Source organism: Plecotus auritus (genome assembly GCF_963455305.1).
Source record: "Plecotus auritus genome assembly, chromosome: 7".
Classification (NCBI taxonomy): Eukaryota; Metazoa; Chordata; class Mammalia; order Chiroptera; family Vespertilionidae; genus Plecotus; species Plecotus auritus.
In genome coordinates this window covers 16,419,032-16,442,879 of record NC_137774.1, presented here as the reverse complement: position 1 = coordinate 16,442,879, position 23,848 = coordinate 16,419,032, and the positions used below count along the sequence as shown (strand labels likewise).

The 23,848-nt window shown below is 46.3% G+C and overlaps 2 protein-coding genes across 6 annotated transcripts in view; one reads left to right on the top strand and one right to left on the bottom strand.

Moving 5' to 3' along the window:
* Window positions 1-2,336, bottom strand: part of EZH1 (enhancer of zeste 1 polycomb repressive complex 2 subunit) — a 29,344-nt gene extending 27,008 nt beyond the window's left edge. The window contains exon 1 of one of the 4 annotated variants that reach the window (XM_080679726.1): window positions 2,269-2,336. Coding sequence is in view for 1 of the 4 variants with exons in the window: in XM_080679725.1 (XP_080535851.1) it covers window positions 2,269-2,275 (7 nt within the window). In the remaining 3 variants the exon portion in view is untranslated. Of the gene's footprint in view, window positions 1-1,163; window positions 1,324-2,268 lie in introns of those variants that run through there. The other 3 variants (XM_080679728.1, XM_080679725.1, XM_080679729.1) reach the window with 3 other exon arrangements.
* A 17,053-nt stretch (window positions 2,337-19,389) lies between these two features.
* On the top strand, window positions 19,390-22,376 carry RAMP2 (receptor activity modifying protein 2). 2 transcript variants are annotated; one of them, XM_080681110.1, is made up of 5 exons: window positions 19,525-19,736; window positions 20,177-20,242; window positions 20,586-20,700; window positions 20,834-21,090; window positions 21,659-22,180. In XM_080681110.1, the coding sequence occupies exons 1-4, from the start codon at window positions 19,637-19,639 to the stop codon at window positions 21,087-21,089; spliced, it is 537 nt and encodes a 178-aa protein (XP_080537236.1). In that variant the 5' UTR covers window positions 19,525-19,636; the 3' UTR covers window position 21,090; window positions 21,659-22,180. The 2 variants fall into 2 exon arrangements, with proteins under 2 accessions (XP_080537235.1, XP_080537236.1); XM_080681109.1 differs by having other exon boundaries at window positions 19,390-19,736; window positions 20,834-22,376.
* The last annotated feature ends 1,472 nt before the right edge of the window (window positions 22,377-23,848 follow it).

Sequence of the window (23,848 nt, the reverse complement as noted above, 5' to 3'; positions counted from 1 at the left end):
TGGTATAATTCTCTTCACCTTTTTCCACATGCCTTTTTTTCTCTTTAAACTACTCTATGTAGAAATGTAATGTGTATTTTTTTTGTTTTTGCTTTGTTAATCTTCACCAGAGGATATTTTTTCCATTGCTCTTTAGAGTGTGGGAGGAAGGGAGGGAGGGAGGTAAGAGGGGGAAAGGAGGAGAGGAATGAAGGGAATGGAGAGAGGGAGAAGGAGGGAGTGGAGAGGGGAGAAGGAGGGAGGGAGAGAGAGGGATGTGAGAGAGAGACACATTGACGAGGAATAGAACTCGGACTCTCTAACCACTGAGTACACCACCCAGGGCTGTCATGTGTTTTCAGTGTTGATGCCTCAAACATCTTTTTGGCAGTTGCTAGTTAACAAAGTATAAATTTTTAAAACAGTCCAAGACAGGAAAAACATATACTACTTAATTAAATTGTTACACGTTTCATATAAAGCATCAACAGGAACAAAAACTGTTACCCACAGGAAAAGGAAGCCAGATTTCAGATATCAAAAGTTAAATAGAAAAAATTAATATATTAAATACTTTTTAAAAGGCATGCTAATTCAAAGGCAAGTAAGGTAAGAGACACAAGTCCAACTACATTTTTCTCCCCCTTTCCCTTCTCACAAAAGTGATCTTGAGAGTAAATTTCATTTTTTAATCCTAGGCTCCTTATTCTAGTGCTGTTTCAAAGAGAAGTCAAATAATACCATAATGAGGAAGTAACTTCAACCTCAGCCGGTTTTTAAGCTGTGTTTTAGCATAAGGTCGATGATTGGCCTACAAGTACTCAGCCAGTTAGTAGCAGAATTAGGATCTGCGCACTATTTATGCATTCCACAAATATGTACTGAGCACCTACTGTGTGCCTGGCACTATTTTGGGTGCTTAGGGTACATCAGTGAATAAGTCAGACAAACATCCCTGCCCTGGGAGAGTTAACACTGTGATGCACACACGCAATATAAACCTTGGCAATAATATTATTATTACATCTTTATAGATAGTCCTTTCCTTTATTGTAATTGTATTTACAAAAATGTACTTATCTCCGAACACACACTTTCTTTTATGTAACTAAGTAATCTCTGTTTCAATGACAACAGCATCCCAGCCCTGGGGATTCCAAGACTTAAAACAGCCAAGCTCTTACAGAATGTCTTACAGCACCTTCTCCGGCTAGAAACTTCATTCAACGCTGGTTTCCTAAACTTAAAGGCACCGGGTGGGGGATTTTTCTCTTCAAAGACGTGGAGGAACAGACCACACTTACAATGCGGTCCTCCTACGCACGCAGCAGCTCCTCCACCTCCGCTCCTTTTCTAATTCCTCTCGCGCTAGGCGCCACACCTAAGCTACTCCCTTTACAATCTTACATTTCACCTATAAAAGCCCGTTCTCAATATCCCACCGGCGTCGCTAACTTCCTTCCATATCCCTCCCCTCTACCCGGCGCCCGAAACAATTTCTCAGTAGTCACTTTTTTACCAAAATAAGTTTGTCCCACATTTCCTAACAGGCATGTCCCAAATACACCACCTTGCTTTTTTGCTTCAAGGAACTTTCCCTTCTACCGTTTGATCCCCAGGAGAATTCCGGGGTGGGCAGGGATAGGCGGGAAACCAAATTTAGAGAGAAGCTGCCTCTCACTCGAGGCTGGGACTGGGGAGGCGAGAGACGCCCAGCCCCAAAACCTAAAGAGGCTTCTGCACCGGCTCCACCCCGAGAGTGAGCGCCCCCTTATATTTTACACCTTAGGACCTCCGCTCATCTCACCCCAGCCCCGGCCCTGTTTTTCGCTGCCACCCCTCCAACACCTCCCGAGCTGCGGCCCGATGTCTGGCCCTCCCCGTGCACAGCCCCAGGTCTCGGGGAGTCCACCTCTCTAAGGGCCCCCGCAGGTGCCACCGCCCACTCACGCCCGCCCTACGCCGGGGCCCCCGCCCACCTGACCCACCCCGCCCTCCAACGGGATTCCCGTTCCTGGGCCCGCCCCCGCCCCCGCCGCTCCTCCTCCCGGACACACCGCCCTCCCAGCCCCAGACGTGGTCCTCGCCGGGGGCTCACTGGCCCGTCACCCCCTTTCCTTCAGCCCTCGGAATCGGGAGTGGCCGCCCCGCTACCCCGGCAGACAGGCATTGTGCCCTCCGCTTCCTCTCAATTCCCTGACCCCTTCGCCTTTTCCTCTCTTAGGTACCGGGTGGCGAGGTGCCGAGGCCCGGCCCCACCGCCCGGCCCGGGCTTGTTTACTCACTCACCCTCCATCCCGAGCCGCAGGCGCCCTCCGCTAGGACGCCTGCGCACCGCGGCCCCGCCCCCGCGCCGTGGCCCCGCCCCGCGCCTCCTCCGGCGCCTGCGCACTGCGCCGCCTTTCCTTCAGCCCTCGGAGGTCAGCTACCTTGGCTTCCTTCGGAACGCGTCTTTATTTGGCGCCAACACCTGTACCCTGGAGTGGAGGTGGTACAACTCCAGTCCGATGGTTTACAAAGTGGCACTATCAGGGGACAGGTTTTGGGAAATCTCGAGGAGACACTAGTATCTTCTTGAACACCTTATCCAGCGGTTGCACCGTCCCCACGTCTCACTACATCATTTGAAGCCACTCTGGAACCCCTTTATACCAATCTCTCACACCTACCAATACCCCCAAACACCCGTTTACGGGCACTATTTATTCCTGCTTTATTTACACCTGACTTCCCCATTTCTGTCAAAAATTTTCCTAATCCCTTAGTTTCAAATTAGCCTGTATCTAAAAGTATCTCTTCAGAAGATAACTATAGGTTACAAAGGTAACTTTATAGGAGAGAAATTTAGCAGACATCACCTTAACAAAGTGATCAAAGTTAACATTCTTATTAGATTAGGTACTTCTCAATATGATGTAATGAGAAGGGCACAAAACCACATCTTGATTTCAGAGAGGGAGAGAAATAGAAACATCAATGATGAGAGAGAATCATTGATTGGCTGCCTCCTGCACAGCCCCTACTGGGGATTGGGCCAGCAACCCCAGCATGTGCTCTGACTGGAAATGGAACCATGACCTCCTGGTTTATAGGTCAATGCTCAACCACTGAGCACACTGGCTGGGCTGTAGTATTCTTGGAAAAAAAAATGCATAAATTAAATCACAAGGAAGTGTTAGAAAAATTCAAAATACAGAATAACTGGCCAGGCAGGGTCTTCAAAAAATGTCAAGGCCATGCAAGAAAAAAAAAGGTGAGAAAGTGTCCCAGATTGGAGGAGACTGATGAGACATGACAACTGAATGTAATGTGTGATCTGAAATTGAGTCCTGGTCCAGAGAAAGGACACAAGTGGGACAATAAAATTAGAATACAGTCAATAAATTCATTAATGGTATTTTATTCATCTTAATTCTTGGCTTTAGCAATTGTACTTCCTCAGCATTTGAGGAAGATGTCTGAAGGGTATATAGGAAGTCTCTACCTTTGCAACTCTTTTGTAAATCTGAAATTATTTCAAAATATAAAGTTAAAACAATTAAAACTTAAAATACAAAACAACATTATCTTAAATTTGTCTCCAAGTGTATAACTATAAAAGATTGTAATGTTTGTTTTTTAAGATAATCTTCATAACAACTCTATGAAGTAGGTAGGGAGGATTTCAGTTTTATGCATGAGACTATTCAGGCATAAAGGAGTTAAAAGACTCGCCTTACACAGATGAGAAATTGCTCTGTTAGGTCTTAAACTCAGGTCTCAGGATTCCCAATTTAGTGTTTTTTTTACTTTTATCAGAAACTTTGACTTTGCTGTATTTCTCTTGCTACTATCTAATTAACTACCAAATAAAGACAAAATTCCTTCATACTTGGTCATTTGCAGTGATGTTCCTTTCCATTCCCAATACCTTCTAGATCAGTGATTCTCAAACTTGACTCACATGGAAACAAATAACTGGGGAACTTTAATAACTGATGCCTACCTCCCACCTCCAGAGAGTCTGATTAATTGGTCTGAGGTATGGTCTGGGCTTCACAAGTTCTAAGAGCATCCCAGGGGATTCCACTGTGTGACCAAGTTTGAGAACCATTACACTACATAAAAAATTGTTTAGCCGAAACCGGTTTGGCTCAGTAGATAGAGCATCGGCCTGTGGACTGAAAGGTCCCGGGTTCGATTCCGGTCAAGGGCATGTACCTTGGTTGCGGGCACATCCCCAGTAGGGGGTGTGCAGGAGGCAGCTGATCGATGTTTCTCTCTCTCATCGATGTTTCTAGCTCTCTATCCCTCTCCCTTCCTCTCTGTAAAATATCAATAAAATATATATTTTTTAAAAAATTGTTTAGCCCTGGCTGGTTTAGCCCTAGCCTGATAGAGCGTCGGCCTATAGACTGAAGGGTCCTGGGTTTGATTCTGGTCAAGGGCACATGCTCAGGTTGCAGACTCAATCCCTAGTGGGGTGGGGGTGGGGGTGCAGGAGGCAGCCGATCAATGATTGTCTCTCATCACTGATGTTTCTATCTCTCTCTCCCTCTCCCTTCCTCTCTAAAGTCAATAAAAAAATATATTTTTAAATGTTTAGCCCTAGTAGGTTTTGCTCAGTGCATAGAGCCAGCCCGCAGACTGAAGGGTCCTGGGTTCGATTCTGATCAAGGGCACATACCTCAGTTGCAGGCTCAATCCCCGGCCCTGGTCCGGGTGCATGTGCAATATTTCTCTCTCACATCCATATTTCTCTCTCTCTGTCTCTCTCTCTCCCTTCCACCTCTCTAAGAACCAATGGAAAAACATCCTCAGATGAGGATTAAACATTGTTTTTGTTAAGAAAAAGAAGAATGTGGGTTATCTAAGGAGAGATGTTCAGAAAATCTGATTGTCAGGACTGATACTGGAGAGGAATTTGGGAGCCATCAACATATGGATGGTAACTAACATCATGGGAGTGGACACATTGCTTTAGGAGAGTATGCCAAAGAAATACAAAGAAATTTTGCAATAACGAAAATATGGTTACAGAAATATTTTGAGGCTGGAAAAGAAGGAAGGTGAGGGAATTTATGTCAAAGTTGTAGATCAGAGTTCTATGGCCCAGCTCAAGCTCCACCTCCTCATTAAGCGTTCCAGCCCTCCTGGATCTCTCTTGCTGCAACTCCAGTACCACTTTTAGAAAATATATTTTTAATTGATTTTTTTTTTTAAGAGAGAGAGAGAGGAAGGGAGAGGGAGAGAGAAAGAAAAACATCGATGTGAGAGTGGAATGTCATGTGAGAGCAGAACATCGGTTGCCTCCAGAACACACCCCACCGGGGATCAAGCCCGAAACCCGGGCATGTGCCCTGACCCAAAATCGAACCAGCAACCTTTTGATGCCCTGGAGGACACCCAACAAATTGAGCCACACTGGCCAGGGCTCCCGTACCACTTTTACACTCATTATCTCACTGTATATCTCTTTCATATCCAAAACGATACTTGGCATAGGACTAAACACAGGGTTTAGTAATCCTTGTTCACTGGAGGATTATAAAAACAACTTTCCACATCACCAACAAGCATGGGGTTCTTGGGGAAAATTTGTTTGCCAATTGGTTCCTTCTCATTGTGATGGGAGAGAATTTTTCCCGAGACCAGCCTCTTTCTTAGCTGACTGTGGCTCATGCGAAACGAAAACGATCAGGCAATCTTTGTTTGGCCCGCTCTTCCTTTACAACTTTTTCTTTTCCAACCCTTCAGGTCTTTGTCCTATAAATTCGTGGAAAAACTGTTGGCAAGTGGTCAGCAATTGGACCTTTGAAAAACAGTACCATTACCCCTGCCCCACTCCTCCCAGCCCCACCCCCAGGCAGTGAATAAGAGAAAGGAATAACTGTGTCACTCCTGGCTTCTAGTTGCTCATCTTGCTCTTAAATTGGAGGCCTTTGGGGCTGAAAGAAATTGGACAAAGTGTGCTGAGTAGCCTAATAGAGTGATTCTTTTTCTGAAAAGTCCCTGTTGTGGAAAAATAAAATTATGTGTTTAATTTCTGAAACCTGATGCCTGATTTGCCTTGGCAGCCATTCTCCTGGGCTTGGCTGAGAGTCCGGCAACACTACTTACACTGATTAATACCAGCTCAACTTGCTCCCTGGAGAAGAAGAACATTATTTACTTGACTGTTTTCTTTTCTTTTTTTTTTTAATATATTTTATTGATTTTTTACAGAGAGGAAGGGAGAGGGATAGAGAGTTAGAAACATCCATGAGAGAGAAACATCGATCAGCTGCCTCCTGCACACCCCCCACTGGGGATGTGTCTGCAACCAAGGTACATGCCCTTGACCGGAATCGAACCTGGGACCCTTCAGTCCGCAGGCCGACGCTCTATCCACTGACCCAAACCAGTCAGGGCTTGACCGTTTCCTTAAATCCTTTTTAATTTATATGTATTTTAGCACGATCTTATTGGCTTCAACATGCTGTAACTCTGACTACTGGCCCCAATGAAGCCTTAGAAAAGACTGTTCTGCTCTGTGCACTCACATCCCCATCACAAAACAAAATGTTGTCCTACCCAGTGATTAGAAACAACAGGTCACGTTCTGTTCCTTCTGGGGTGGGCAGGTTCTAAGTGTACTTTTGTGCCCTGCTGGTCTTCAGGCCACGGATAGAAAGGGAAGGAGGTGATGTTTCCCAGAATTCAAAAAGAACTGTCTGCACTATTCTTTCCTCCCTCAAAACCTTCCTCCCTTCCTTCCAGCCCCCTTTGGATGGTGACCCCTTGACCCATTCGGCCCCTCCCTTGCAAAGCCCACAGGGATATCAGATAGCATTTCTCCGAGGGGATACAAAGGACTAAGGAAAGGTTGGGCCCCAGACAGTCCCTGACAGGGAAGTGTAAACACAGCTGTGGAGATGGGAGCAAACCATCCTCCCTCCCCCAGTTCCCACCCAGAAGCAGGGAAAGGCCACCCTGCTGTGGGGAAATAAACAACAAAACAAAGCAAAGCACAATCTAAAAGCCTACATGAAGGTCGCCAGAAATGGGGCTGCTGCCCAGGCCTTGGTGGGGCCAGTTCAAGTGCCAGACCCCTCCCTGAACACTGAGAGGCAAAGGCAGCTCCAAAGCACGTTGAGGCCTAGACATTACTGAGCCTGGGAACCTGGCTCAGTTTTTGAAGCTGCTCCTCTCCCGGACACTCTGTCCTCTGATCTCAAAAACCTAGCTTCCCACCCCTAGGTACTTAGCTCCCGACCCCTGGCTGCTTAGCGATCATAAGAATGCATTCAATTCAGCAAGTAAGAACAGGCCCACAGTAAACCATTGTGGCTGTTATAAGTTTAAACTCTGAGCCTCCAAGCCAAAATATTAGAAGGGGCCTCCTTAGCCTTTGTTAATTACAAAATAAATTATTCCAGGAGGAAGGAACTTCCTCTTTGGGGGATTAGTTCGGTGGGATCTGTGCCTTGTTTTGTACACACTCTCAAAGCTCCAACCCCACAGCTAGGGTGGTGCTGCCCATTCTCCCTCTCTCAGCATAGTTAATGGCCGGGCCTTGATCCCACAGGACACGCCTTTGGCACAGCACTGCCTGAGAAGTCACCCTGATTGGGTGGATAACGAATGAGCTGTGCTTCCTTTCTGGCCATCAGGCTCCTCAACTGTAAAACTGCAGAACTAGAAAAATAATAATAGCCTTCAAATACTGACCATTCATTATGTGCCTGGAAGTGTACTAAGTGCTTTACCGTGGGTCATCTCATTTCATATGAAGTCAGTAATAGTCTCATCCTCATTTTTACAGCGGAGAAAACTAGGGCCTGTAGGGATTTTGGAACTTGCCCCAAATCACCCAGTTTGTAAGTTGTGTGGCCAGGATTTGAGACCACTCATTCTGACCCCTAAATCCATGCTCTGAACCACTTCACTCTACCTCTTCCTTTCTCTGAGGTCTTCTAGCTCTGACATCATGATTCGGGATTCTCCCCATGGCTTTCTGCTCTCACCAGTGGCTCCAGAAAGAGAAATGTGTTTGAGACTCCTGAAAGGCAGAGGCTCCTTACTTCCTCTGTACTGGAGATGCCAATCAAAGTTGGACACTCCATATCAGCAGGGAACAGCCTGTGTGGAAGACAAACAAATCCTAGCCAGACAGGAAAAGGGAGTGCCCCTTGGTTCTCTGACTTCCCCTGCTCTCTTCCCTGACTTATCAGCAGAGTCCCATACTTCTGATGATTTGGCCCTTTGAACCCCACGGTGGCTAGGATGGGATAGCAGGGAACGAAAACCCTTTTGGAGCAAGAAAAGTACATATATCTATCAACAGATTATATCCATGACACTGTATGTAAAGGAACAAAAATATTTATATATTTAACAAATTGCCTTTAGCACTCACATAATTACTAGATATTGGACTGGATCTGAATCTACATCATCTCATGTAATCCTTGAAGGATGCCTAGTAGACATTGTTACATTGTTATCCCCATTTTACAGAGAAGGACACTGAAGTTCAGTGAGATTGACAACACTGACCATGGCCACATCGCTGGAAACAGGAGAGCTGGAATTCAAACTCAGGCTAGGTCCATTTGAAAGCAAAGTCTGTACACTTTTCAATAAAAGGAGTGCTATGTATGTAAAAAAAGAACAGAAGTATGAAACCGGAAGGATCCCAGAATATCTTGGAAATACAGTTGTCATAACTGCATTTGTTATATACATCATGATAGTGTGAACCCCGAAAAAAAAAAAAAAAAAAGGACACCTACTAAGAAAGACTCCTGGTAGCTAATTGGGCTCAAATGAAAAAAGCAGAACCTTCAAAACAAAACAAAACAAAACAAAACAAAACAAAACAAAACACCCCTCAGAGCCTAGCAGCCATTTCTGCCCAGGGTCCTCTGAAGCCTCTGTGCTAAACAGCCTGCATGACGTTTCTGACAGCTGAGCCAACGCTTATATGTAAAGGTTTCCTGAAGTCCTATTCCAATCAATAGGACTGAGGCTTTCCCCATCCAATTGGAGCTGTGCAGCTCAGACCAACCAGAATGGCTCTATTCTGACCACTCAGAACAGTGTCTTTGGACCAATCAAACTGTGAGGACTTGGCATCCTCATTTGCATGAGGAGAAACCAATCAGGGACCAGGGTCCTGGACTTCTGCCTCTACAAACCAGCTCCCCTGTGGCTTGGATAGCGCACTTTCCATGGAAGACTGCTTCTTCTTGGCTAAAGCTGAGCAGACCATGGAGTGGAGCTGTCTACTGAAGAGGGACCTGGCCCCAGGGCCACCTGGCCCCTAGGGCAGCCTCACTGAGGGGATATATTATTCTTGAGCCTGTTGAGCCATTTGCAATAAGTAAAGTGTCCTTCTTCAATGAAGCCCAATTGGAGAGTCCTGTTGGTGTTGAATTGGTGCCAACGCCAGGTTGATAATAGTTAATTGCCATTTATCACATGCTTACTAGCACCAGGCATTGGACCAAATGCTTTACGTGAATTATCGCTACTGCTCAGTGAGATGCACACTAGTAGCCCCATTTTTGCAGATAAGAAAACAAGCTCAGAGAAGTTAAGTAATTGCACAAGGTCACATACAGATAAATCAGTGATGGTGCTAGGATTCAAACTCAAGTTGCTTTGACTCCGTCGTGTATGCTTTTAACCACTAAGGCAATAGGAATAATAATAATATACATTGACTATGGGCCAAGTACTGTTCTAAGTGCTTTGAATCTTATCATTTATAGATATTATTACCCTCATTTTAGAGACAAGGAAAATATTGCCTTGTTTAGTACTTCTTTTTTTTTTTTAATATATTTTATTGATTTTTTACAGAGAGGGATAGAGAGTTAGAAACATTGATGAGAGAGAAACACCGATCAGCTGCCTCCTGCACACCTCCCACTGGGGATGTGCCCGCAACCAAGGTACATGCCCTTGACCAGAATTGAACCTGGGACCTTTCAGTCCACAGGCCAACGCTCTATCCACTGAGTCAAACCGGTCAGGGCTCTTTAGTACTTCCTATGCTCACATTACAAACACTACACATGTTAAAACACACATACACTATTAGTGAAATATTTGCTTAACATATATTGGATCCTTGTTAAGATCTAGAAAAATGATTATTTTATAATGTCAAACTTTTTTCATTGTCCATCTAATGCAGTGATTTTCAACCCTTTTCATCTTATGGCACACATAAACTAATTACTAAAATTCTGCAGCACACCAAAAATATATTTTTTGCTAATATGACAAATAAAGGTATAATTTTAATTGATTTACCAAAAAAAAAAATAATAGTAATTACTTATCTTTTTTGCTCCAAAGTGACTTTTTAAAAAAATCAGGCTCCTATACTTTTATATAAGGATTTCTGGTAACAAGAATTAACCTATCTGCCCTGACCGGTTTGGCTCAGTGAATAGAGCGTCAGCCTGCAGACTGAGGATTCCCAGGTTCGATTCCAGTCAAGGGCATGTACCTTGGTTGCGGGCACATCCCCAGTAGGGGGTGTGCAAAAGGCAGCTGATCGATGTTTCTCTCTCATCGATGTTTCTAACTCTCTATCCCTCTCCTTTCCTCTTTGTAAAAAATCAATAAAATATATTAAAAAAAAAAGAATTAACCAATCTGCCCTAGCTGGTTTGGCTCACTGGATAGAGTGCTGGCCTGCGGACTGATGGGTCCTGGGTTCGATTCCGGTCAAGGGCACATGCCCGGGTTGCAGGCTCAATCCCCATTGTGGGGCGTGCAGGAGGCAGCAGATCAATGGTGTTTCTATCTCTCTCTTTCTCTCCCTTCCTCTCTGAAATCAATAAAAGTAAAAATATTTTTAAAAAAAGAATTAACCAATCAGAGGCAACCTATTATGCAATGTGACAAATAAGATGCAACTCTATTATATGACCTATATATTTATGGTTCAAGACAGGGCATTCACAACTGACAGCTATTGTCATTTTTTAATCTAAGGGAAAAGAGGTCAATGCCCCTGACTAAATAGTCATGTACTAGTATTGCATGTTTTTTGTTTTTAGGAGGTTGTTTTTTTTAAAAAATCCTCACCTGCGGATATTTTTTCTATTGATTTTTAGAAAGAGTAGGAGAGAGAGAGAGAGAGAGAGAGAGAGAGAGAGAGAGAGAGAGAGAAAGGCATCGATGTCAGAGAGACACATGGATTAGATGCCTCCTGCACACACCCCAATGGTGCTAGGGGTTGAACCTACAATCCAGGTATGTGTCCTTGACTGGGAAGTGAACCTGTGACCCGTTGGTGGGCATAGGCTAACATTCTAACCACCAGCCAGAGTGGGTATTGCATGTTTTTAAAATTCTTTTCTTTTAATGTTTAGATTCACTACATTTATTTTTTAAATTCTAAAACATTTCTCACAAAAGAGCATTACATTCTGCACACTGCTCTGAATAGATGCCAGGGACATATGAACAATTGTTACTTTTCCTCTCTGTCCCATCCCGCCTCCCCAAATGTTGCGGGGACCACAAAACAAAGCGTTCACAATAATTACATAAGGAGAAGTTTCATTTTTAACCACCAACGAGGAACAAAAATTAAAATTAACTCACTCTGCTGCTGTTTCAAAATTTCGATGCTAGTTTTTGCACCTCCCACCCCCTAACCCTGGTTTGTAAGGAACTAAAACATTACATCTGGTGAACAGCAAAGATTTTGCTACACCTCAAATGCAGAACACCTATGAAGCAGAGGAATGTTGGCTTTTTAAACAGAAACAGATTAAAAGTATATATGCAGGACTCCATCAGTTCTTCACTAGTCTTAGGAAAACTCTCCAGAATACTGCTTCACATTGTTCTGCAGCAACAAAGACTATGTGTTCTGTATTCGGTCCTGTGATCCTGTAATGGTAATAATCGAACCTTCGGACCCTTCCAAAGGCTCATCAATTTTATTTTTTTATTGATTTGAGAGAGAAAGAGAGGGTGAAAGAGAGAGAAACATCGATTTGTTGTTCAACTTATTCATGCATTCATTGGTTGCTTCTTGTATGTGCCCTGACCGGAGATGGAACCCACAACCTTAACATATCTGGATGACATTCTAATCAACTGAGCTACGGGGCCAGGGTTAGCTTATCAGTTTTGATCAGAGATCCTGACTCATGATGAATTTGTTTAATCCTCTGACCATAAAGTTACATAACAGGCTAGCATAGATAGTAAGTCCCGCTATTGAGATACCAATACGATTGCAAACATGGAAATTTTTTTCTGATGAACTGCAAGCTCTGATTCTCTTTCTTTCTTTTCTTTTCTTTTTTTTTTTTAATATATATTTTTATTGATTTCAGATAGGAAGGGAGAGGGAGGGAAAGATAGAAACATCAATGATGAGAGAGAATCATTGATCGACTGCCTCCTGCATGCCCAACACTGGGGATCGAGCCCACAACCAGGACAATTACTCTGACTGGGAGTCGAACCATGACCTCCTGAATCATATAGGTCGATGCTAACTGCTGAGCCACTGTGCTTTCTTCAATGCAACCAATACTGCACGTTTTGTGTTTTTTTTTATTTATTTCAGACAAACTGTGGTTGACCCTTGTTTGACAGCTTCCATTGCGTATTCAATTTGATGAATCCTGCTCTGAGGGCTCCAAACAGTGACATCACTGTCGTACTGGTTGCGAAACATGGAAACATGGTTTGGATGGGCCTGGCTGTTGGCTCTTGCAAAACTGTGGATCAAGGAGCCTGTGCATGTCTTTTGATGAGAGACTCTGATATAAGAAAAATTATGATCTTTAGGCACTTTACCTATCAGGTTTTCCTCTAATAAGAATGACTCTGGGGGGTGGGGGCGTGGGCTGGGTGGAAAAGGTGAACAGATTAAGCAAACAAAACAAAACAAAACAAAAAAACAACAAAACTCATAGACATAGACAATAGCATAGTGATTACCAGAGGAAAGGATGTTGGGAGGGAGTAGAAAAGGGTATAGGGGGGATAAATGGTGCTAAAAGGAGATTTGACTTGGGGTGGTGAACACACAATGCAATATACAGTTGATGTATTATAGAATTGTACACTTGAAAGCTATATAATTTTATTAACCAATGTCACCTCAATAAACTCAATTAAAAATAAATATTAATTAATTAATATTTCTTAAAAAGAATGACTCTGTCAGTGGAATGAGGACAGCATTCCTGGAAAAGCTTGATTGTTGTCTGAGTGCTCTCCTTAAGTTCTTTAATTTTAGCACCTCTGACACCAAGAAGTCCTCCTGCCGGACTCTGATGAATCAACAGTCTCAATTCAAATTTAAAGTCGCTTCCATTATAGTGTTGGTAACTTAAGCATTCCACAGCATCAGATTCGAGAGGGAGCTGGCTGGTGGCCGTGGGTGAGGGCAACTGCAGGCCCTCTTCCAAGGTAGGGATGCTTTTTTTTTTTAGAATGTCTCCAATTGTTTCAGTATCAGCACTGAAACTCAATATACGCTCGGGATCACTGCTGTCTGGGATCAAAACACTGGTATTGTAGTCTGTACACAGAGCCTTAATATTCTTGCCTCCTTTTTCAATCACTACCCCAGCATTCTTGCTCTCAAGCAGAATTCATAATTAAAACATCTCATCAATGTTTTTAGAGCTTCTAAAAGCTTGTTCCTCTTCCATATCTTCTGCGGGGCGTTTACTAAATTCACCATTGGTTTGAGTGCTGGGGAAGGTTTCCTCTGACTGTTCAGTTTCCATTTCCTGTTCTATGTGGACACACCGATTGTGCAAGGCTGCTGTCCCTATGTTGCCGTACCGCCTCAACTGGTCACAACTAGGCAGAGATTTGAACCAGACCAGCTGAAAATCGCTGATTTAATGCATGAAGGTCTTGGGGGAAAGGACGTGAAAATCTATTGTCTGTAGGTGATGCAGGCACAGTCAGAAGAGTTGTACTGAGTGGAGAAAGCTTTTTTTAAAAAAAAAATATTTTATTGATTTTTTACAGAGAGGAATAGAGAGTTAGAAACATTGATGAGAGAGAAACACTGATCAGCTGCCTCCTGCACACCTCCCACTGGGGATGTGCCCACAACCAAGGTACATGCCCTTGACTGGAATAGAACCTGGGACCCTTCAGTCCACAGGCCGATACTCTATCCACTGAACCAAACCAGTTAGGACAATGGAGAAAGCTTTTTATGCCGTGAGGAGCCTTGCCCTTCTGGCCACTCTTCCGCATCTCTTCCTCTTTGGCTCTGTCTTGCAAGTTGGCTAGGAGGTGGGCTTCTATCAGGAGATGAGGTAAAGTGCCAGGCTTCAGCATCAAGAAGACTATGTATTGCCCTAACCGGTTTGACTCAGTGGATAGAGCATTGGCCTGTGGACTGAAGGGTCTCAGGTTGGATTCCGGTCAAGGGCATGTACCTTGGTTGCAGGCACATCCCCAGTAGGAGGTGTGAAGGAGGCAGCTGATCAATGTTTCTCTTTCATTGATGTTTCTAACTCTCTATCCCTCTCCCTTCTTCTCTGTAAAAAAAAAAAAATCAATAAAATATATTTTTAAAAAATAAAGAAGACCTATGTATCAATATTAGTTGCATGACTTGGACAAAAAGCTTAACTTTTCTGAGCCTCCGTTTCCTCACCTGTAAAGTGGGTTGCTGTTTAACAGAGTTGTGAGTTTTAAATGAAACATTTTGTATGAAACATTGAGCATACTGCCCAGCATCCTCAGAGGATCCCCATGTTATACAACATCAAGCTTCCTGGAGTGCTAGGAGGGCATAGAAATGTATGGTTTCATAGGAGAGTTCAGGAATGATGAAGGGTAACAGCAATCCTGCATCTGACATTTGGTCCTGACAGAAACCATGCGTCAGCCTCTGTGCTGAGGGATCAGCAGCGTTCTCAGCACTGCTGGGCGTGTGCTATGGTCACTTGGCCATGGTCCTCTTCAGTCACATTGAATGTTGTTCTTGTAAATCTGGCCTGGGTTCTTTTCGGAAAAACAGCCTCCACAATGTGATGTCATGGTCCAGCCTGGGTCAGGGAAGGAGGGGGAGTGTGTTGTGTGCAAGATCTTATTTCTGGAGGGCTCAATCGGATCTCAGAAGAAACTCTGTCCTCCTCCCCTCCTTTCAAGACCCAGTACGGAATCGGTACTCTGATTTTGAATGAGAGGGAAGTAATAAAATCATGGTTAAGACATGAAACTTAGCATCAAGCAGTTCTGGGTTCGATCAACAGCAGCTACTATTAGGTTCCCAGCAGTTGATGAAGAATATAACTTGACCGTTTTCTATGCTTTTTACAAACCTGAGAACCACAGTTTTCTCTGATAACCGTTTTTCCCTCTGGGTGGTGCTTATACTTCTCCTACCAAGTGTGCCATCACTCTGGAGGTGAGGAGGCTGGAGTAATTATGTCCCTATTCCTTTGTTTTCCCCCCCTTAGCTAGCTGGCTTCCTGGCTGCAGCCCTCCAGGTTCTTCTTGCTGCCTCCCTGCCCTCCAAGATGTTTGTCTCCGCTCTCCAGCTTGGAGAGATCAGCACCACCCAGCCAAAACTTCTGGCTTCCTGGGTCCTGACTCTCCCCCACATTTTCTGCTCTTTTCTTTTTCTTTTGCAGGCAGCCTGAGAAGAGGCCAGCATGTGTGAATGTCTCTGCACCAGAGACACTAATTCCAAGATGCTCCGCATAATTTCATTGTGCAGGAGGCCCCCGGTGCTTTTTGCTTCCCCTTATGTTTTTTTTTTTTTTTTTTTGTGTGTGTGTGTGTGTGTGTGTGTGTAAGGGGAAGGCTGAGGATTCCCCAAGCTTGAATTTTCTTTTCATATTTTGACTCACTGCCAGGTTATTTAAATGATTTTAAAGAAAAAACATATTTTGCAACAAGTGTACACTTATGTATTACTTCTTCTAAGGACAGAGTCATCTCTCCCTCTGCTCCAGGCAGGATGGCCCTTAGCCTGTAAGAAGAAGGGAAACACATATGACAGTAGGATCCTTACCCAGGTCAGAAATCTCAGGTCAAAGTTCGCTTGGACGAGAACCACATTCCTCTCTTCCCAGCCACTAGGGATGTATGTGGGGTAGGGACAGAGCAATAAGGGAGTGTATAGGGAACTTAAAGACCAGACTCCACTGGATATAAGAAGAAAGGGAAAAAAAGACTAAAAACAATACTATGCAACAGGTAAGAGAAAAGTGGCACATATACATGTGGAAAGATATCCAAGACATGTTATTAAGTAAAAAAGAAAAAAAAAAAAAAAAAGAAGAAGCCCTGGCCAGTTTTACTCAGTGGTTAGAGCGGCCCTCGGACCAAAGGGTTGTGGGTTGATTCCTGGTCAAGAGCATCCACTTCGGTTGCAGGCTTGATCCCTGGTCAGGTGCGTGTGGGAGGCAATTGATGAATGTGTCTCTCTTACATTGATGTTTCTCTCTGTGTGTGGGACTCCCCTCCTCCCTTCCACTCTCTCTAAAAATCAATGGGAAAAAATATCCTCAGGTGAGGATTAACAAAAAAAGAAAAAAATTACAGAACAACACGAATATTAAGTCCTATTTATGCTTTTTTTTTTTTAAAGTGCAAAATATATGGGAGGTGAGTGAGAAAGGAATGGGGTTATAAAGTTCTCTGTGTTTAAACATTTTGTAACAGAGACTGAGCTGCAGACAGAATAGGAAACTCTGGCTTCAGTGTGATCTTGTTTTTCCAGTGTTACCTGAACAACAGGGAGACTGGGTCTATGTCCTAAAGAAGTTTGACCTTACGGGACAACATACTATCTGCGCAGCCCATCCTGCTCCGTTCTCCCCAGGCAACAAATACTCTCCACACTGAATCATGTCAAGAAACATTTCAAGGTGCTGATGACCCAGAAACCCAGTCCTGTCCTTTGAGGGTCCCTTGTATTTGATGTGTCTCCTGTCTCCTGCTACCCCTCTGAAACTTTCCAAAACCAAGCTCTCCAGTCTGTGAGCCTTGAAGCCTTCTTAACCACCAGGCTCTTTGGAATCTGGTGTCATCATTGCCTTTGGTAATGCTTGTGCGAGGCGATCATGGCAGCACCCCCCTTAAAGGGACCAAGCTTGAATTTTCTTTTCATATTTTGACTCACTGCCAGGTTATTTAAATGATTTTAAAGAAAAAACATATTTTGCAACAAGTGTACACTTATGTATTACTTGCAATTAAAAGTATATTTTTATAGCAAAAAATGATACATTTTGAAGCAGAAATGGGCTTAGAAAAGAAAGGTAAGGGATTCTAGGGATGGAAAGTGGGACTTCCCATGAAAGAAACTGTCCCTGATGAAACTCCTCTCTGTCCCTTTGCTGCAGAACATGGGACTATCTCCTATGGCAACTTGGAAGATGAAGGTGAGGTCTCCAGTCTCCGTTCAGCTCCAAAGGACCCTCATAGCTGACCCCAAGTTACCAGGATGCTCCCAGGGGTCAATGAAAACATCCAAACATCTAACTGGTAAGAAAAAGTGGGAAGAGGAAAATCAGGAGGAGAAAAACATTCCCAGACTCTGAAGCGGAAGGGTTTGGACTTCCACATTCGGGAATGACTGCTACAAGTTCTCCTTTGGAGGTCTTCAATCCTGACGCAAGCTTAACCCCAACTCTAGGCTAAAAATCACACTTTCTGCCAAGTCACCTGTGTATTCCCTTTGGATTCTAAGGTCATTTTGTATTTGAAAATGTTGAGCTCCAAAGACATGAAATGGCCTTCCCAAGGTTACACAGCAAGACAGAGGCATTCAGAATCCTAACCAAAGTTAGTTTGTTTTTATCCATTATATCATGCTGCCCTATTTAAAACCCAACATTTACTTTTGACAAGTTTAATCTTGACCCCAACTCCAGTTCTAACCACAGTGGGCTCAGGTGCTTCTGACCCCGGCCCAGTGGAAATGGCTGGTTTTGCTTTCTGCCCCTCCTTGCTCCCTAATTCCATCGTATCACTCAGAATTTCCCTCTTGACCGTGTTTTCTTTTTCTTTCTTTCCTTCCTTCCTTCCTTTCTTTCTTTCTTTCTTTCTTTCTTTCTTTCTTTCTTTCTTTCTTTCTTTCTTTCTTTCTTTCAGGGCAATCACAGGTGGGAGGGAAGGAATGGATTTTGTCCCTGACCTGAAGTGGCTCTGAGGTGCCTGGCTTTTTTTCTGCACCTTGCAGAGGACGACCTTCCGCAGGAGGGCTTTGAGGTTTATGCCTAGTAGGCCACCTTCCCTCTCCCTCTGAATGTCTTTCTAAAGCAACCTCTTGACCCCTAGCCCTGGAGGAGGGCCACAGGTTATCAGTGGCCATGATTCAAGAGCCTATGACCCTGAGATGAAGATTTTAAAGACAGATCATGAAAGATAATCTGTGTTAGGCAGGGATGAGTAAATTTGGACAATAGCAGCAGCTGAGTCCAAGGGTCAGCGTCTGGGAGTAATTTAGGAAAGTTCAGTGCTGACAGCTGTGTCTGGAGTAGAACATCATAGCCGAGTCAGCTCCTGGGCTCCTCTACTGCTTCAGGCAAATGAAGCTCTGGCTCAGGACACAGAGACAGCTGTGGTGTGGCAGAAATCAGGGCCCCTGGGGGCCATGCTACTTGCCAGCAGTGTGACCTTAGGCAAGTCCTTGGGAAAGGAAACGAGTATCTACTTGAGTGCACGCAATGCCCTTTCACAGATGTCATGCTCACTACAGCGTAGTGAAGAGGGTAATTTCACCCGGCGGGACACTAGGAATCTGTGAAGGTAACAAATCATTCCAGGGGAGTGGAGCCATAGAAACGGGGCTCAGGGCTTCTGAACGCCAAGTTCGGGGCTCTTTCCCCTCCAGGTACCCATCTCACCAATGCAGCCACACATTGTAGGTTCTAAACCCCTCCCTTCTCACAACCTGGGTCCTGAAGAGTTGTGGCCCCCTTGTGTCTGGCAGCACAGTCATCTTACTCTTGCCCCTCTCCCCAGTCCTGTTTGTGGGTCTAGGCCCCAGGAGGTCCCTCGAAGAGAGGGTACTGCGACTCTGGTTTTCCCCTCTATCTCTAGTCCAGCCTTCTGCCGACTCTGGAGGACCGGCTTTCTTCTCCCCGGTTTTGGCAGGCGGACTGACATCAATGGGGATTCCAAGGGGAACTGGAAACAGAGTCCAGCTCCAGGCGCGCCTTCCCCCGCGGCCCAGGACAACCCTAAACCGCCAGCCTTAGCCGAGTTCCCGGACCCCTCCCTCTTCTCCAAGTCCCGGAGGGCAGCTCGCTCCCCACCCCGCCTCGACCCCTGCCCACCTCCCCTCGAAAGAGATGGGACAACCAGAGTCCCGGAGCGGATGCTGGGAGACCCTGGCAAGTCCTGGGCGCCCCGCGGCCGAGAGCAGGAACTGGACCCCGGTTCTGGGGTTACGAGGGGAGCTGTCCAGCCCCGCAGGGTGCGCTGGAAGAAAGGGTGGGCCACCGCCGGCGAGGCTAGGGGAGCGGCAGGCGCCAGGGCCGGGTGAGGCTGCGACTCCCCCTCCAGCCCGCCGGCCCTGGCGTCGCCCCCGCCCCCCACGTGGCCGCCGCTGTCCCTGCCCCTGCGAGGAAGCGGCGCGGCTTCCTGCGACTGGGGCCGGGGATATAGGCGCCCCCGCCCGGGCCCGGCGCAGCGCCGCCGCCCCTCCTCGCCTGCTCGCCGCGCGATGGCCTCGCTCCGGACAGAGAGTGCTGCCGGCGGCCCGCGGACCCCGGCGACCCGCGCGGGGCGACCCACAGCCTTCAGCCTCCTCCTCCTGCTGGGTGGTGAGCGCAGCGCCGGGGCGGGGGTGCAAGCGCGGGAGGCCCGAGAGGGGAGGGGGGCTGGACGGCCGAGACCAGAACGGGCCCGAGGCTGTGGGTGCGGACAGCGCTGTACTTCGGGTTGTCCCTCGCCCCACCTCGGTAAGGGCGCCGTGCAAGCTGCTTCCCCCTTGGGGAAAAGTGGGGCGGGGGCCCGGCGGAGAGATCGTGGAAGGTCTGGGGTGGTGAGAAGGGAAGGCGTTTGGGATCTGAATGCTGGCGGGAAGGAGCTGGTCCTAGCCCCTCTCTTCTGGGCACGGAGGCACCCGTGGGTGCATCATGCCTCCTTCTCTTCTGAGATGAGCTCTGACTTCCCAGGGTCTTAGCCTCCAACTCACACCCGCCCCCCACGCTCCACTGCCCAGATCCAACGATTCCACCTCCTCTCCCATTTCTGCCTTCAGCCACCCTGAAGCCCCAGGCGTCAGCGGCTCAGCTTCTTACCACCTCAGGCAGCTTGGAGTCAGAAGGTGAGTGGCCAGCAGCTGTGGAAGGTGCCCTGGGGCAAGAGGAGAGGCAAGTCAGTGGGGAGGGCTCCTGGCCCACAAGGCAGGCCCCAAGCTGGCCACCTCACAGGGGGGTTAGCAGACCCCAGGAAAAGGGTATGTGGAAACTCTTGCCCGTCTGGGAAGGGCTGTGCACATAGAAGGCACTAACATTTTCCCTCAGCCAGAAGTGTCTTGTTTGGGACACTTTCTGAGGCTGCCCCAGCAGTTCCTATGTTTAAAGACAGGGACAGTGACTCTTGAATGGAAGTACCTGGACCAGAGGGCTTGGAGGGAAGGGCGGGGTGTGGTCAATGTGCAGTCTTAGTGCCCACAGAGAAAATGGCGATGTATGATGAGAGCATTTCACTTTGCTGGGACCTCTATCAGTTTGTTATGGACAATATCAAAGAAGACTGGTGCGACTGGGCCATCATTAGCAGGTAGGGGCCCTGCTGGAGGGTGGTTTGGGCCAGGGGTGCGGCCTGCTCCTTGTAGGTGGGCCTTAAGAAAACGCGGGGCACTCCTCTCTGTGGGCCCAATCCCTCCCTCACTCTGGTCCTCTCCTGCCCACAGGCCTTACAGCAACCTGCAGGACTGCTTGGAACAGGAAGCAGAACACTTTGACCTGGGCTTCCCCAACCCCTGGGCGGAACAGATCATCTTTAAGACTCACCAGACCCACTTTGCCAACTGCACCCTGGAGCAGACCACCTTCTCAGATCCCCCAGAGGATGTGCTCCTGGCCATGATCATAGCCCCCATCTGCCTCATCCCGTTCCTCGTCACCCTTGTGGTGTGGAAGAGTAAAGACAGCGAAGCCCGGACCTAAGGTGGCATGAGTTTCTCAGCAGCCACCCCTCCCTTCCCTGCCACCGCCAGGTCTCCCTCCCTGTCTCCCTGCCCCCTTCTCTCCCCTCACTGCACACAGAGCCTGAGATTGGTGGAATGGAGCTGGGTGGGGTCATGGCACAAGTTCTGTAATTTTCAAAACAAAAGGTCTCTTTTATACACAGTCCTCCTTCCTATCCCAGTGGGGCCTGTGTCCTTCCCAGAACCTGTCATTTCCACAGGCCCCCAGCTCTGGGCAACAGAGCTGCAAGAATCTGATAGCCCCACTGTTTTGTTTATTTACCTGCCCCCACAGTCCTCTGCTGGCACCCCCCTCCCCACCACCACCTGAAGGCTACACTCCTACATTCCTCCTTCCCAAGGTGGGGGCCTTTCCTGCCCTTATCCAAACCCAGCTCCAGGAAATGTGCAGGAAAAGACTCCCTTCCGGTCTGGACAGCAGCTGGGGAGGTGTAGGGGGAGGGACGAGAGAGGACTCTGGGCTGTGACTCCTACAAGAAGGAAGGGGGGCCACCCAGGAGTTCTGAATTTTCTGCTTTCATGTTTCAGTTCACTTCTAGAGACTTCCAATAGGAACTCTGATCTGACTAACTGGAGTCCACCCCTAAGGACCTCAGTCAGGATTGAGGGTAAAGGCAGTGGGGGATCCCTCTGCTACGTTCACCACAGGACTCCCCCCTCCAGGTCCCTGGCCCTCATCCTACATTGTCCTGGACCCCGGGGGTGTGGCCTACAGCCTGGCTGTACACTGCCCCCTGGTGTCCACTAAAACAAAAAGCAGAAGATGGATGTGTGGTGGAAGACGCTCAAAACAGAAGATTGGACCCTGAGGTCAGAGACCTGTCATCTCCATAGCAAAGACTAGTTCTATCGGCTTCTGACTCATACTTGGGCTCCCTTAAGACACTTTCCCATTGTCGACATAAGAAATGTCCAAACCTGTGGAGAATTTTTAAGAGTTTCTTTGAGGGGTGGTGGGGCTGGGTGGAGGTGGGCAAGAGGGGAGAAATGGGGGACATCTGTAATAGTGTGAACAATAAAAATAAAGGTTAGCCCTGGCTGGTTTGGCTCAGTGGATAGAGCGTCAGTCTGCGGACTGAAGGGTCCTGGGTTCTATTCCAGTCAAGGGCACATGCCCGAGTTGCGGGCTCAATCCCCGGTGGGGGCGTGCGGGAGGCAGCCGATGATGATGGATGATTCTCTCACATCATTGATGTTTCTTTCTCTCCCTCTCTCGTCCTCTCTGAAATCAATAGAAATATATTTGAAAAAAAAAGATAAAATAAAAAAATATATATAAAATAAAGTTTAATCAAGTTTATTTGAGCCAAAACTGACGGCATATACCAGCAGCAAGCTCTCAAATGCTCTGAAGAATAACAGTGTTGCAGTTTCTTTCATGCATTTTAAATTAAGGAGGGGATTTAAGGAAGATTATGTGAAGGTGGGAGAAAGCAAGGTGAGAGTGATTACATCTTAGAAGGAGGGGTTTGGAAGGAGGCATTTTCAAAGGTGTGCTAACCTGGATGCACAAAGACAATGGGCCTGGCTTGCTTAAAGCCAGAAATTTATATGCCTAGGGTGTGACTACCCACCATGACCTGCCCTGTTAGGAATTTATGATTTATTACAGCATCCCTTTTTATCCACACCACTTTCTGGGGACATATTTAGTCTCTGACTCACCATTTTGGCATAGGGACACTCTTGTAGGTCCCCTGGACATTGAGGCTCAGTTCTCAACAGGGAACCTTCACCTCCAATTTTCCTTGGAACAAATGTGCCAGGTCATCTCACCTAAAGAACAACTTTGCGCTCCATAAAGACACCTGTTTATTCCTTGTGGCACCTAAAGCCTCTTCAGGAACTTCCTTCACTCCTTGTTGAAATATCTACCTCCCTGAGAATATACATCTTTGTTTTCTAGACATGCCTGTCTATTCCATAGATACATACTTGTATGCTTTCTGGAATGTATCTCTTCATTCTCTGAGACACAGTTCTCCTCTCAGGTCGTATTTGTCTCTCTAGAGACACACCTGTTCCCTTGGACATTTTGAGTTTTCACCTGAGATAAATCTTTGCTGTTTCCATGAATGTATCTTCTCCAAGGATATATCTATGCTTTTCTTGGCCCATATTTGCCTTCATGCATTTTGCTAACATACATCAAAGGCCTGCTGGTGTAAGACACTGTATGGTATATTGTGTTGAAAAAGGAAGTTAGCTGCCCTAACCGATTTGGCTCAGTAGATACAACATTGGCCTGCGGACTGAGGGGTCCCAGGTTTGATTCCAGTCAAGGGCATGTACCTTGGTTGCGGGCATATCCCCAGTGGGGGGTGTGCAGGAGGCAGCTAGCTGATCGATGTTTCTCTCTCATCGGTGTTTCTAATTCTCTATCCCTCTCCCTTCTTCTCTGTAAAAAATCAATACAATATATTTAAAAAAAAAAAAAAAGGAAAAAGGAAGTTAGCTAAGACTTGGTTTCTGCCATCAATGGCTTTTATCTAGTAGGGGAGTGGACATGTGCAAATAAACAAAAACAATGGAGTGTGTGATGAGAGTCATGCAAAGAATACAAGCCAAATGTTTGTATGAGTGCAAAAGAAGGAAGGGTCACATCTAACAGAGGTGTGGTCACAGGAGTTAAGATCACAGGAGGGTGATTGTAGAGTTGCTACATGAATTAACGATAGGTGGAGTGCATTCCCCTAGAGGAGAGAGTAGAAAGGGAGA

Coding starts and splice junctions, on each gene's coding strand:
- RAMP2 (XM_080681109.1), top strand. CDS start 19,637: ATGGCCTCGCTCCGGACAGAGAGTGCTGCCGGCGGCCCGCGGACCCCG. Junction 19,737..20,176: donor CCTCCTCCTCCTGCTGGGTG/GTGAGCGCAGCG, acceptor TTCTGCCTTCAG/CCACCCTGAAGCCCCAGGCG. Junction 20,243..20,585: donor AGGCAGCTTGGAGTCAGAAG/GTGAGTGGCCAG, acceptor GTGCAGTCTTAG/TGCCCACAGAGAAAATGGCG.